Source organism: Nycticebus coucang, chromosome 1, assembly GCF_027406575.1.
Source record: "Nycticebus coucang isolate mNycCou1 chromosome 1, mNycCou1.pri, whole genome shotgun sequence".
NCBI lineage: Eukaryota > Metazoa > Chordata > Mammalia > Primates > Lorisidae > Nycticebus > Nycticebus coucang.
In genome coordinates, this window is record NC_069780.1 from 30,511,253 (window position 1) to 30,526,866 (window position 15,614).

A 15,614-nucleotide genomic window follows, 5' to 3' on the forward strand; every position below is an offset into this window, starting at 1 on the left:
AGGAGTCGTGTGTGCCACTTTCAATAATATTGTACTTCTCCTGGTAACAAAGATAAGGACACATTAGAAGAAACCTAACTCTAGCAGAAATCAACACTTTATAGATGGATTTAAATTTGTAATGATTCCTGTAATGGATTTCTAGTGTGAACATTTGAAGCATGAAGTGCGTAAATAAATATTGCTTCAGCTCTGAGCTGCTTAGAAAGTGTGCCCAGATAAGAAGTCAAGGAACACAAATTTATTTTGGCATTCATTAGACTTGAAATGTAAATACACCATGACATATTCATTTAAGGGCCGGTCAGATAAAACAAGCAATTTTTAATGAATGAAGTTTTATAGAAATAATTTCTATCCAAAAAATGAAAATTTTTTCTCAATAGACAGGTAAGCTAAAGAACATGTTTTATTTATGTTGCCAAAACACTAAAATAGCACACAGCATAGTGATTTAACATCCCGTGTAAACTGATACATGCAATTGATAATCCTGGAAATGGTTGCTCTAAGTGTTACTTTGGAACTCCCTAAAAACAGAAGAAGTAAAATTTTTTAAATTAATTTTGTTTGATTTTTAAAAATATTTTTCAGGGTATTCTAATCCTACTTTAAATAGTTATGCTAAATCCCAGTTAATCTGGGCTTTTCACTCAAAAGAAGGAATTGTAACTATCCATCAACCATCATGAAGCTGATGGTTGCATTTCAAGCTTTGAATCCTGGTCAAGTTTCAAGTTGGTTGTTATTGGGGAGATTGAGCTTTCATCTTCTTAGGTATTTCTTTGTTTGACTGTAAAAATATTTAAGTGTGAAAAACCTAGACAGAAAACTTTAAGTTTCTAAAATCTGATTCTTTTGATGTTAGAAAAAAATGTCTAGATGGAAGGAAGAAACTTAAATTGATTTGAAAAATTCGATTGTGCTTTATATGAAGTTGTTTCAACATCCTCTTGAAAGGTTGGCCTGTTTCCTGTTGAATGTCACAGTTGGTTTATTGTGCATTTTGGAATATCCTTCCAGTTCCTAGCTGGCCCATGAGAGCTTTGAGATGCAGGGCGGTTCTCACAGGTTTAGAGTAATTGATCACGTAGTGTTTCTGCAGATTTGCTCCAATGGGCTCCTGTCAGTTTGAGTGTTTATTTCCTTTGGTCTTATTTAATCTGTATGATAATCATATACTTTATAGAAAATTGTAGATGACGTTTTCTACTAATAATATTTGTTTTAATAAAACCCTCAGTATGTTTCTGTAATTTGGGTTTAGTTTAGTAGTCATTCAGGATTTTAGAAAGAACTAATGGTTATTTGTTTTAGGACCTGCAGCAGGAATAGAAGTAAATCCCCTATCTCCCCTTACTTTATCTCATGTGGTGCGGTGGGCTGTGGGGCTTAGTCATTGGCAGAACTCATCATTCATTCATTTAACAAACATTTTGAGCATATCAACTCCTAAGTTTGATAATTATGATGTCTATTTGGTTGTAGCACTGTGAGATTTTCTATCTTTATACAATTTCACTGGGAATTTTGATCAAGAAGATGCCACTTGACAGTTACAATTGACTCAGTGATCTTTCCTGTTCAGAGCATTCTCTGAATCATTGGTACTCCCCTTCTGATTTTTAGCTGAGAAATTTTGCTTGCACAATTTTCTTCATAATTTGTTTGGCTCTTTGTACATATTCTTTTTAAGTTTCCAAGGTCAGAAACCTATTGCATTTTTTTTTTAGAAAGAACATCATGCTAGCAGTCTGGAAACCAGAACTCTATTTTTAATTCTGTCACTCTCAATAGAGTAGTTCTGGGGCAAGTTATATGACTTCTTGAGGACTATAATTTCTTTCCTTATAAATAAAACAAGAGGGTTGAACTACAGAATCTATCTTCAGCCCCTTTACATCTGAAAAATTGTAGACTGAACTAACATTAGCTAATATTATGAAATGACATGAACAAACTTGCAGTGTACGTATTTATGGTATGACATTGATTATTATTTAGTTCTGACTTGTAGGCAAGAATATCACATACAGAGATTTAGGAAGATAGCCAAAGTTATTCCTTAGACTTGTCAATACTAGAAATGGAACCAAGATAACTTGTTTTCAATAATACAGATTAGGCTAAGAATATAGATTCACAAGTAGGGCGCCAATCCAACATATCAAAAAAGACATGTAAAAAATGTCACCAAGGAGATAAATAACTTTTAAATGATCAAAACGATTCCCTTTCTTTGTAGTGTTTCCCTGTCAGCAGGAATTCTCAATAAACTTAGTTCCCATTTTCAAATGTAGTGATCTCTGTTACAAATATTCATGTTTTAAATAGCCAAGTCCTAATGATAGGTTTGATTACTTTCATTTGGGGGATTTGTCTTTTTAATGTTTTTTTTAATTAGCTTTAATTTTGTCTTTGTATTTCTTACTCATTTATGTAGTTAGTGTTTACTGCCTTTCTTGATAAAAAAGAATCTTAGTTTGTTGTTTTATTTAAGATGAAAATATCAATAATTCGTTTCAGCAACATTTGGGTCTTTCACATTTTCATTGAATGGAAAATGCCTATATTATTTGACTTTGCTTTAGGCCACTTTCCCTGCCAATAATCACCATACCCTCCGTTCGCTTCCTGGCAACCCTGATGTAGAGAGATATATGCAGTCGTTTTTTCTTTCTCTATAATATATATAGTATATACCAACTGGTAAACACTAGGAATAGATACAGAAGTATAAAAATTCAAAGGAGAAACAAAGACTTCCTTGAAGAGCTAGTGTAGACCATGTTAAATTACTGTTTTTAGAAGTCCAAAACCAATTAATTATTGGTGATTTCATGAGTGAACCTTAGTACACAGGAAAGGAGCTGAAGGAGAATATTGATGAAGTGTGGTCTGAGGTTGGAAAGATCCAGCTTCTGTGAGTCAGAGGTTGCTTTTGACTCCTGTGAAGTCAGTGTTTGGGTCCTGAGAGGAAGAAAGGCCAGAAAGAGGGGCTATTTTTGAATCCCAAGCCAATGATGGGGAGATTCAAACACAGCAACAGGTCCCAGATGAGTGTGATGATGGAAACATCTGGCATAGTGCAGAGAGTTTCAAACCTGGCCACTAGTACCCTGAGTCACTTTATAAAAATACTGATACTGGGCTCTAGGCTCTGCTCCCAGAAATTCTGATCTCCTTGAACAGAGTCAAGTGGTGCAGTGGTTCTCGAACTTCAGGGTCCATCAGAATTACCTGGAAGGTTTCTTAAAACGGATTGCTGAGCTCCACCTCCAGAGTTTCTGATTCATTACCTTGGGGTGGGGGAGATTATGTTATGAATTTTAAGATAATGCTGGTGCTGCTGGTTTTGAAAAACACTTGTGCAGAAGAATATGGCACTTTGAGATAGTCCCAGTCCCTCAAGAATGGAAGAAAAAGTACCCAATGTACTCAGCCCTACTATGAAACTAATTTAGGATTTTCACATGAAAGCTATAACCCAGTTATAACCTAAGAATAGGGGGAAAGGGGAAAGGGAGGGGAGGGAGGGGAGAGGTGGGTAGAGGGAAGGGGATTGGTGGGATTACACCAGCGGTGCATCTTACAAGGGTATATGTGAAACTTGGTGAACGGTCTGTGAAGCTAGTGAATGATGCCCCATGATTATATCAATGTACACAGCTATGATTTAATAAAAAAAAAGATAGTCCCAGTCCCATTTTTAGCTAGGGGTAACCTATTAAAAAAAAGTCTGTCAAGTTTATTCAAGTATAATTTAAATACTTATACTATTAAATACTAGCCCTTTTAAAGTATACAGCTCTGTGAGTTTTGACAAATACTCATACAGGGCGGCACCTGTGGCTCAAAGGAGTAGGGCACTGGCCCCATATGCCGGAGGTGGCGGTTCAAACCCAACCAGGCCAAAACTGCAAAAAAAAAAAAAAAAAAAAAAAACAAGTAGTACTCATACAGCCACCACAATCAAGATACAGAGTAGCTCCTTCACCTCTAAAATCCATTTGTGCCCTTTCGTAATGAACTCTCCCCTGGATCTTCTGGGGCCCATTCTCTGTCCCTAGAGTTTTGCCTTTTTCAGAATGACATGTAAGTGGAGTTCCACGATGCGTAGCCTTTTGGGGTTTGTCTTGCTTCCTGCAGCATGGTGCATTTAAGGTCCCTCTGTGCTGTCACGTGCCTCAGCAGTCACCCTTTCAGTTACTGGGCAGTGTTCCCTTCTATCGGTGAACTAGTTTGTTTATCATTGAAGGACATTTGGTTTCTCTCCAGTTTTTGATGATAAAGCCACTTTTTGTTATAAGCATAAATTTTCATTTTTCTTCAGTAAATATTGAAGAGTGGAATTTCAGGAATATATGCTAACTATGTGTTTATCTTGGAAAGAAATTGCCAAACTGTTTTACAAAGGGGCTGTACCATTTTGCATTCTCACGTATGAACATTTGTGATCCTAAATTTTTTCCTTTCCTTGTGCTAATAATAATAGTGTACTCTCGTTTTCTTTTATATTTTATTACAGACTTTTCAAACATATACAAAAGTAGAAAGAATAGCAGGTTGAGCCCCTGTTGCACTCATCAACCAGCATCAACAATTAATTATTTCGTGGTCAAATCTTGGTTTAAATAGACTCCCACCTTCGTATCTTTTGGCTGTTGATATCTGATTTACTGGTAATTCCATTATAAGAGAATACTTGGTATAACTTGAGGCCTTTTAAGATTCCTTCTTTGGATCAAAATACGTTATATTATGTCTTGGAAAATATTCCTTGTGTACTTAAAAAGATTTTTTATCCTTTTCTTCTGGAGTGGATTTTCTATAAATGTCAGTCAAGTCATTTGATAGTATTCAAATTTTCTATTTCCTTACTTATCTTCTGTCTACTGGCCCTTTAAAGTATACAGCTCTGTGAGTTTTGACAAATATTCATACAGCCGTGACCGCTCAATTAATTATTGAGAGACAGGTGTTGAAATCTCTGACCATACTTATAGATATGTCTGTTTCTTCTTTCCATTCTATAAGGTTTTGCTTTTTGCATTGTGAAGCTCTTTTATTAGATGCATAAACATTCGGGATTGTTATCTCCTCCAGAGGGATTGAACCCTTTATCACTATGAATACTAATATTGCTACGAAAGCTTTCTTTTGTTGATTTTATCATGGAACATTTTCCCCATCCTCTTAACCTATTTATATCTTTATATTCAAAGTAAATATAGACTGCATATAGTTGGGTCTTGCTCTCTGACTTAATCAGGATGTTTAGGCCATTTGTATTTCATGAGATTATTATTGTGGCTGAGGGTCAGTCTGCCATCTTGCCATTTTTTTCTACTTGTCATATCTGTTCTTTGTTCTTTTCTCTTTTTCCTCCTTCTATGGATTAATTATTTGTTAGGATTTCCTTTTATCTTTCTTTTTGGGTTTATACCTCTTTGTCTATTTTACCAGTTGTTTTAGGGTATACACTGTACCTCTTTAACTTATCACTGTCTCTCTTTAAATAACATGCCTATTCATATGTAGTATAGGAGCCTTAGAACAATGTGCTTTCATTTCTCCCTCTGCACCATTGTGCTGTTATGTCATATATTTTCCACCCATATATGTTATAAAAGCCAATATGTTATTTTTTATTTTGGCTTTAAACAACTATCTTTTAAAGAACTTTTCAAATTAGTAAAGAAATACTCACGTATTTATCATTTGCACTCCTCTTCGTTTTTCATAGGTCATCCTTTCTAGCTGATGTCATTTTCTTCTGCCTGGAGCACTTCCTTTAACTGTTTTCATACTGCTGATCTAATGCTGATGAATTATTTCAGATACTATATGTTTTGAAAGTCTTCATTTTATCTTTGTTTTTCAAAGATAATTTTGAAGAGTATAGAACTATAAGTTGACAGTGTTATTCTTTCATGTCCTTAAAATACGTTGCTCTACTGTCTTCTGGCTCCCTTTGTTTCCAAGAATAAGCCTACTTTAATCGTATCTTTGTTTCTTTGTACATAATGTGTCATTTTTTTTCTCCTACAGCTTTTCATATTTTCTTTTTGTCACTAGTTTTAAGCAATTTGATTATGATAGACTTTGAATATAGTTTTCTTCATGTTTCCTGTGGCTGGAGATTCTTGGATATCTAGGTTTATATTTTCAGCTGTTAATTTTTCAAATACTTTTTTCAATCCACTCCTAATTTTTTCTTCTTCTGGAATCCAATTATACATATATTTGGCCATTTGAAATTGTCCCACAGCTCACTGATGATCTGTTCTTTATTCATCTTTTTTCTCTGCTTCATTTTAGGTGGTTATTACTACAGCAAGTTCACTACTCTTTATCTCTAGTGTCTAATGTTCTTAATTTCATCTGTGGATTTTCTCAGACATTGGGGTTTTCATTTATGCAGGTTTGTTTGGGGTCCTTTTTTATACCTCCCCTGTACCTTCTTATCCTTCTAATGCTATCTTTTTGATCATACGGAATATATCTAAAATACCTATTTCAATGTACTTGTCTACAAATTCTGTCTTCTGGTTCATTTCTGGACTTGCTTCTTTTAATTTTTTTAATCCTAATTATGAATTATATTTTTCTACTTCTTCCCATGATTGGTAACTTCTTATTGTATGATAGACATTTTGAATTTGTTTTGCTGAGTGCTAGAATTTTTTTGTATGCCTGTAAATATAGGTTTGAGATAAAACTAAATCTGGGAACAGTTTGATCCTTTCTAGATTTGCTTCAAAATTTTGTTAGGGAGACCAGAGAAGCCTTCACTCCAGGGGTGATTTGACAACATTACTGAGGCAGTACCTTTCTGAATATCTAACCGAATGCTGCAGGTATTGTAAGGTTTCTTGAACCGTCCAGCCATGTGGGTGCTGCGGGAATTGTTCTGCTTGTTTCTTTATGGCAGTTCTTTTCCCGGCTTTGGGTAGTTTTTTCACATACATGCTCTGATCATTCAGCTAAAGAGTTGCGTGGATTGCTAAGTACCTCTCGGCGTGCAGTTACTTCTCTCTGATTCTCTGCCTGTGACTTCCAGCCTCCTTCGCCTCCTTAACCTCGGGGAGATTGCCAGGCTCTGTGGGGGTTCCTCCTTCCTATGCTATAGCCTTGAACCCTCTATAGGCATTAAGCCAGAGTAATTGTAGGATTCTTATTTATTTCCCCTTTCTTAAGGATCACTGTTCTGTGCTGCCTGTTGTCTTGTGTCTGAGAACTGTTTTTCACGTTTGTTTTATTTATTTAAGGTTCAATCCACTCTCTCTTATCCATCATTACCTGACACAGAAAACTGACTTCTGTCTTGTTTCATTTGTTACTGAAATAAATCCTTCATTATTCTTTCTCAAGAGGACTAAATGAGATAATATACATGAAAAATATGTTATAGATGATAAAGTGCAAAGTACTACACAGGTGTTCATCTCTGCCACTGCCTAGGAGATAGCCCCGTTTTCCTATAGTTGCAGACGTTCTGTATAGAACTAAGACCTAACTGGCTAAAGGATGGAGGTGTTATTTCTGAAAAACTGCCTATGCCCCATGCATATCAGTGTGTCATGATTCGTATTTTTCTGTGTTGCATTCATTCATTAATTTGTTTACTCACCGGACATGTATTGAACGCTCACATGCTGGGCACCGTTTCAAGCACTCAAAGCGTTTGTGTTCTAGTGGTGTAGTCTCTCTGTGTGTCTCAGCTGTCCATATTTTAAAAAGTCTCTGTAGACGTGACAGTTCTACCTTCCCATTCTGTCTCTGGGCCTCTCTGCGAGAGCTTATTTCATTCGGCCTTTGCCTCATTTTCTTTCCCTGGTTTATCTGACCTTCCCACATTAACCTGTTCTTTATTTCATTCAGTCTTCTTGTTATAATGCTGCTTTCTTATCTCTACTGATCATTTTTTTTCTTTCTAAGTAAAAGCCAGAGTAAAAGAGAAGTCCTTAGAAAGGCTTGCAAGGTTTTAAAAGATCTGGGCTCCCCTCTCACCTCCTTGGCCCCTGCTTGTTACTGATCCCCTGCCCATTTCACTCCAGCCACACTGACTACCTTGCCACTGTGTCTCTGAAACTACCAGCACGGTCCTGCCTCGGAGTCTTTCACTCCAGCCACCCTGACCTCCTGCCTCGGAGACTTTCACTCCAGCCACCCTGACCTCCTGCCTCGGAGTCTTTCACTCCAGCCACCCTGACCTCCTGCCTCGGAGTCTTTCACCCTAGCCACCCTGACCTCCTGCCTCGGAGACTTTCACTCCAGCCACCCTGACCTCCTGCCTCGGAGTCTTTCACTCCAGCCACCCTGACCTCCTGCCTCGGAGTCTTTCACTCCAGCCACCCTGACCTCCTGCCTCGGAGTCTTTCACTCCAGCCACCCTGACCTCCTGCCTCGGAGTCTTTCACTCCAGCCACCCTGACCTCCTGCCTCGGAGTCTTTCACTCCAGCCACCCTGACCTCCTGCCTCGGAGTCTTTCACTCCAGCCACCCTGACCTCCTGCCTCGGAGTCTTTCACTCCAGCCACCCTGACCTCCTGCCTCGGAGTCTTTCACTCCAGCCACCCTGACCAGGTCCTGCCTCGGAGTCTTTCACTCCAGCCACCCTGACCTCCTGGCCGCTGTGTCTTCTGAAAATACCAGCATGGTCCTACCTCAGAGTCTTCCCACTTGCAGCTCCTCTGCCATGAATTTTCTTCATTTGCGCGTTCATGTCTCCCCCTTGCTCCTTCCGAGTCTTAGCCCAGCAGTCATCTTTCCACTGAGGGTCCTTCCTGCCTCTCCCTGTTTTAAAGTGCTATGCCTTTTCCTTCGGCTGCCCCTGATCCCCATTTCTACCTTACCGTTATTGATAACACTTACTGCCTTCTAAATTATATTGTTTAATTTACTGCCTTCCTTTTTCCTCTTTGTTTTCATAGTAGCATGTAAGTTCTATGAAGGCAAAGATTCTTCTACTGCTAACAAAAGTACCTAGGATCCTGCCTGGGCACTGAAAGGAATCCGCATAAATATTTGCTAAATGAATGAGTCTCCTTGGTAAAGTCCTTTTTTTGTTTGTTGTATTATATTTACTGAATACAGGTCTTTGTTCCATGCACTTTATTTCAAAAGTGAATGGCTGGAGCATTTTATACATTTTCTTAAAACCCCTTCAATTGCCTTATTTACTTTATGAATATATTTTATTCTATAGGTATGTAGCCTTCAAGATAAAAGGTTCTCCATTCCTGATTGTACGTGTATACTTAGATGATATGTCTACTGATCATAAATAATCCCTACAACCTTATAGATAATTCAGGAGGAGGTGGAATTCCAAGTAGACTTTAAATCCCATTCAGAAACCCAAGCATTATTCAAAAGAAAATAAAAATCCTCCCAAATACAATATTTCTCTTATTCTTTAAAAAAAAAAAAAAAGATTAATGCTATATTTGGAATTCAACATTTTCATACAAATTTCACAGAAAATACTTTAAAATGAGTCCGGGGGAAACTTCCTTATTAAGAAGGGGAGATATATATGTCCCTCGTCCCTTAATCACAATTTGGAAGTCTAATGAGCTCTGAAAACCTGAAGTTTCTCTCAAGCTCATTACAGACTCATTTGGGAGCAGAATCCAGTCTGACTGGGCATGCAGCTGTTTGCTGTTCACTGTTCTTAGTCTTTATTTTTTCATTTGGTAAGTCTACTTATGTTTCACTACAGAAATACTAGTGTATTTGATTACACTGTGTGCCCTAGACCTGCCAAGCATATTATTCAATTTGCAGTATTTGCCTGTATTGCCTTCCTAACACCAAAAACTCCCTGCATTCTGAAATGCATCCAGCCCTAGCGATTGGCTGAGACACTGAGGACCTTTGTATTATTTAAAATCCACTTTACCCACATGAAGCCAGAATCTCTAGTTGTTCATTCACTGCCTAACTTTTGGTGGTCAGTGTTGCTGCTGTTACTTTTTCTCCAGTTTTGCAAACCTGGGTATACTTCACGTGACAAAGAAAAAAGTATTTGAAACTTTGGAAGCACGAATGACAGAAGCGTGTATAAGGGGCTACAATCCTGGACTCCTGGTGCACCCTGACCTTGCCTACCTGCAAGCAGAAGGTGGAGGGGACCGCCAGCTCACAGGTGAGCATCACTCGCCCAGGCTTGCTCCCCTGCGGGGCCCAGGCTCGGTTTCCTCGTGTGCAGACCGTGTTCATCTGTGCACCTCCTAGTCTGTACCCCACGCCACTCCCATCCTTTTCCTGCTCAGAAGCCTTTGATGGCTTCCTGCCACTCCCCCAGTAGCACCTCCACCTCACGGCCTGGTATACAAAGCCCTCTGCAGTCAGCGCCTGCACCTTCCCAGCCTCCTCCAGCCCACCCTGCACCCACCTGTCCCCACCCTGGCTCTGTGAACACCTGATGCAGATTTGTGCCTTTGTGAGGGACTTCCTCTACCTAAAACACCCCCCACCTTCCCCTTTTCAACCTGGTGAAACCAATGCAGAATCCAAGACTTAGTCTAAAGACCACCTCCTCTCTTTTACCTTCCCGGCTCACCTTGTTATAAGGAAGCTTCTTTCCCTGGGCTCTTCAGGCACATGAGGAACTGCAGTCTTTATTGTGACTATGCCCTGATTTCCTGTCTTCCTGCCTTCTTCACTCAGTGTTTTTCTTTCAACTCCATTCCTGTCCTACTCCATGGCCCACTTTTGCTTTTACATTTTGTGCTTTCCTCCGGCCATCCTGTCATCATCTCATACTCAGGGGATTGAAAACCCAGGATCACTTTTCCACTATGCTTATACCAGAATCAGAGTTGTGACATGACCCTGACTTCCTCTCACCCGTGCAGCACCTCCCGTCTGTGGTCCGCAACTCCGCCCTCCCTGGCATTCCGCTCTTGGCTCCACTTTGTTACTCCAGTATTCTCCCTAGTCTTTGTCCCTCCCTCCTTTTTTTCTTTCTTTTTCATTTATTTATTTTGTATTTGAGACAGGTGCTCACCACAATGCCTGGTTACTTTTTCTATTTTTAGAGATGGGGTCTCACTCTTGCTCAGGCTAGTCTTGAACTCCAGAGCTCAAGAGAGCCTCCCACCTCAGCCACCAGAGTGCTAGGATCACAGCATGAGCCACGGCATCCAGCCTCTATTTTTTGTAGCGATATTGAGTCTCATTCTTGCTCAGGGTGGATCTTGAACTCCTAACCTCAAGTGATTCTCCTGCTTTGCCCCTCAGAGTGCTCCAGAGTGCTCCAGAGTGCAGGATTATAGGCATGAGCCCTCCCCACTTCTAATCCAGTTTACACCCTGTGGCCAGAAAAATCTCAATAAAATCTGAATCTTACCCCTACTTGGTGTCTCCCTGTTGCCTATAAAATCCAGATTCTGTAAGCTGCGTTTTAGATCTCCCCAGACCTGGCCTAGTGTGCATCTCCAACTCTGTTTCCCACTGTGCCCCTTCATGTCAAAGTGACCCACTCTGCAGGAGCACCGTGGTCTCTCACTTCCCTGCCAGGGCACATTCTTTCTCTTCTTGCTGTCTCCTCTTCCTAGAACGCCCATATCCACTCTCTTACATGAGTATGCTCAGATTCTACTGTCCCTTCAAGATGCAGCCCAAACGCCTCTTCTGCTGCACACTCTCCCTGACATTGCACATGGCTCATCTATAGCTCTCTTGAAGCATTTACCACTTGGCTTATTCCCTCCATGTTATTGTAAATTAAATATTACAGTTTAAAAGTGCTTTTTGAACACCTACTATGTGCCGGGCTCTGCACTTGGCACTGTGAAATGAGCACAGTCCCTGTGCGCTTTGAGCTTTCAGAACAGTTAATGTTTACATTTCTCAAGACAGCTGGTGCTTATTAGGCTTATTACATCCTTTGTGCCTTTAATTCTTACTGTAGGGAGAAAAAGGAGAGGTGGGGGGCGGACAGGAGAGGAGAGAGGAGGTGTGATACGTGCAAGACACTTTTTGCCGTAATCCAGAGAAAATGCAGGTCTTCTCTGACATAAATGAGATTATTTTTTGACATTTTTCTAGTAATGTGAAGACTCTCAAAAGAGAAGGATTTTTATTGTACGTTTTTATACTTATAAAAGTATGCTATTTTAAATGTTCACATTTTCCGCTTTCCCTGGGCATGAACGGAACGTGCTGTACGGCCCTAGATCGGGAAAAGGAGCTCATCCGCCAGGCGGCTCTTCTGCAGACAAAGGAGATGGACCTGAGTGTGGTGCGGCTCATGTTTACAGCTTTCCTTCCGGATAGCACTGGCAGCTTCACAAGGCGCCTGGAACCCGTGGTGTCTGACGCCATCTATGATAGCAGTGAGTACTTGACTTCTAACAGGGTGCAGCTGGGTATACCATCAAGCCTAGACTTCCTCGCCGGGGGTGGCTCACACCTTTGATCCCAGCACTCTGAGAGGCCTACGTGGGTGGATTGCTTGAGCTCAGGAGTTCAAGACCAGCCTGACCAAGAGTGAAAACCCATCTCTACTAACAAAAGAAAAACTAGCCAGGCATTGTGATGGGTAACTGTAATCCCAGCTACTTGGGAGGCTGAGGCAGAAGGATCTCTTAAAACCAAGAGTTTGAAGTTGCTGTGAACTACAATGAGGCCATGGCGCTCTACCAGGGCAACAGAGGGAGACTCTGTCTCAAAAAGAATAGATTTCCGGGTGGCGCCTGTGACTCAAAGGAGTAGGGCACCAGCCCCATAAGCCAGAAGTGGCAGGTTCAAACCCAGCCCCAGCCAGAAACTGCAAAAAAAAAAAAAGAAAGAGAGAGAGAGAGAGAGAGAAAAGAATAGATTTCCAACCCTGCCCTACCATTTACTTACTAGCTTTGAGTCCGGGGGAAGTAACTTAGTCACTTTGAGCCTCAGTGTCTCACCTCCCAGATACGAATACTAAAACCTAGCTTAAGAGGCTGATATCTAGATTAAATGAGATATTTTAAGAGAAGCTCAATAAATGTAATCAATCCTCTTTCTACGGACATATATTTTCTAGTCTTTTACATGAAATATCAAATCTCCTATTGAACCGTTGCTATTAAGATACATTATTGGTACTCTTAAAAGGGAAAAGTATCTCAATATTTTTCTTTGGGACTCTGAAGAAAAAAAAAGACTTTATTCATCCTCATTCCTATATGTTACCAGCTTTATCAAGATACGACCTTCAGGTTAACTGAATGAGTGGTATAGATAACATATGACTTCAAAATTCTATTTCAGTCCATAGTTTCCAAAAGTTTTTACAAATGTTACAGTGATCTTCAGCATTTACTGGTACTTAGGCTTTTTGAAAATTTACACTATTTGATTTAAGTAGAAAAATCCATGCTGTAAGTAAAATAATTATTTCCCTAATTTAAACAAATTTGAAGGGAAGTGAAAATATTATAAAATGATACATACTCATCTACTACAGATCACCTTAAAATGCAGCTGGCTGGAACAAAAAAAAAAAAAAGTTTTTTAGAAAAGGAAACTTTATACTATTACCGCATGAAACTTTTGCTTCTTCCCCACACAGAATCCTAATTATAGTTGGGAAAAAGAAATACATCTCCATATTTCTTCTCTTTAGAATAAAAATTAATGACTAGTGAAAAGGATGGAGTGTCCCCAGTGGGCCCCGGGCGGACAGTTTTTTCTCCAGGGGCCACACCAGAAAAATTAATGACTAGTATAAGAAAATCATTATTTTCTTAAATTTTGTAGGACTCCCGTAAATGATACAGCTGTATCCTGTAAACAGATTTGGAGTTAAAGTCTTGACCTAATTGAAATCCCAGAAATGCATTGACTTGGTGCTGTAAGACATTGGAAAAACTTTCTCAGTGACAGTGTGGTGGCACATGCCGGTAATCCTAGCACTCTGGGAGGCCAAGGGGGTGGATATCTTGAGTTCAGAAGTTTGAGACCAGCCTGAGCAAGGACAAGACCCCATCTCTAAAAAAATACAGCCAGGAATTGTGGCAGGCACCTGTAGTCCCAGCTACTCAGGAGGCTGAGCCAAGAGGGTCGCTTGAGCCCAAGAGTTTGAGGTTGCTGTGAGATATGATGCCACAGCACTCTACCTAGGGCGACAAAGCAAGACTCAGTGTCAAAATGATAAAAGAAAAACTCTTTCTCTTTCTGTACTATGCATCAGCCTCTCTTCCTGTGTTGGGAGCCAAACAAATACCTGTTCCTTTCTACCTCGATTGTTTTGCTGACCGTGAATGACTCATGCCCAAGGAGTGCTCTGAGGACTTTGCAAGCTATTCTTATTTTATCTGTCTCTTCATATCTCGTTTTATTTGTTTCATCCTGCAATATGAGTGGAAGCATCTCTTCGCTTTGGTAATGTGTGTGACGGGCAGGGCCCTTCATAGGGATTGGCTTGTGGAACTGAGGTTTAAACCATGATCTTTGTTGTTTTTCCCCTGTGAACAGAAGCTCCCAATGCATCCAACTTGAAAATTGTAAGAATGGACAGGACAGCTGGATGTGTGACTGGAGGGGAAGAAATTTATCTTCTCTGCGACAAAGTTCAGAAAGGTAAATACATGCCGTGATTTTGAGATGTGGAATATAATTCTGAATGTGTCTGTGAGTCACATTTTTGGCATAGTCCCCGTTTTGCCACAAAATGTCTTAAAAACACTTAGGTTTTGCCTCTTCCAAATCTTAAGTGGTCTGTGTTTTTATTTTAAACCCAACCAATTCATTTCTAAATTTCCAACAAAAGGAAAAGAAAAAAAGAAAGAAAGAAAGAAAATAATAATAATTACAATCCATGCTTTTCAATATTTTTATACATTAAACATTACTATCTCTACTCAGTTAAACTAATATAAATGAGTACTAGCCCAAGCTTGACACACAAATACACAGAGAATAAATAATAAGTTTTACATAGTATGAAATTGTTGATTTTATCTTGCAATGCTTTGTTCTATCATTGGAGAGCTTCTTCAAACACTTGGACTTGACACTATGATATAAGCTAAGAAAAGGAAAGAGAAAAAGGAACATGAGGAAATTCCCAGAGCACATTTCTCTCTGGGAAAAGTAAAAGCTGTAGGAAGTGACCTGTTATTTTCTCAAACCACTGATTTTTTAAAATAAAATGATGAAAACTTATTATAATAAAGATCTAGGTACTGCAAAGTGAGCATTTTCAAAGTAAGCAGATACCCAACTGGAAATAGAAATAAAATAAGAGAAATAAATAAATAAAAGAAGTATGGCTGTTAAAATAAAATTTCATTTGAGGTTATGCTCTAAAGTCAGAAAAAAAAAGGATCAGATTTTAAAGTAAAGATATATGTTTTTCCTCCAAAAAAGTGTACACTTCCTCTTTTACACTGGTGTCACCCTTCTTCTAACCCACTCTATCCAGGTAATACTCATTTCCAGATTCCTAGGTGTGCATAGTGTGAGTAAACATAATCTGGGTTCCATTCATTATAAATGCAGTTCTTAGTCATCATTACAGTGGAATGACATAAGAAGAAAAGCCTTGCGTTTGGCTTAAAGAATCTGAATAACTGGTGGAGGGCAGTCCTATCTAAAGGCAAAGGAATGTGCCGGAAGATAAT

At 39.4% G+C, this 15,614-nt stretch overlaps 1 protein-coding gene across 2 annotated transcripts in view; it reads left to right on the forward strand.

Annotated features, from left to right (window-relative positions):
- Window positions 1-15,614, forward strand: part of NFKB1 (nuclear factor kappa B subunit 1) — a 125,555-nt gene that overhangs the window by 73,087 nt on the left and 36,854 nt on the right. For both annotated transcript variants that reach the window (XM_053557743.1, XM_053557654.1), the window contains exons 7-9: window positions 9,990-10,153; window positions 12,189-12,347; window positions 14,467-14,571. In XM_053557743.1, coding sequence (XP_053413718.1) covers window positions 9,990-10,153; window positions 12,189-12,347; window positions 14,467-14,571 — 428 coding nt within the window. The remainder of the gene's footprint in view (window positions 1-9,989; window positions 10,154-12,188; window positions 12,348-14,466; window positions 14,572-15,614) is intronic.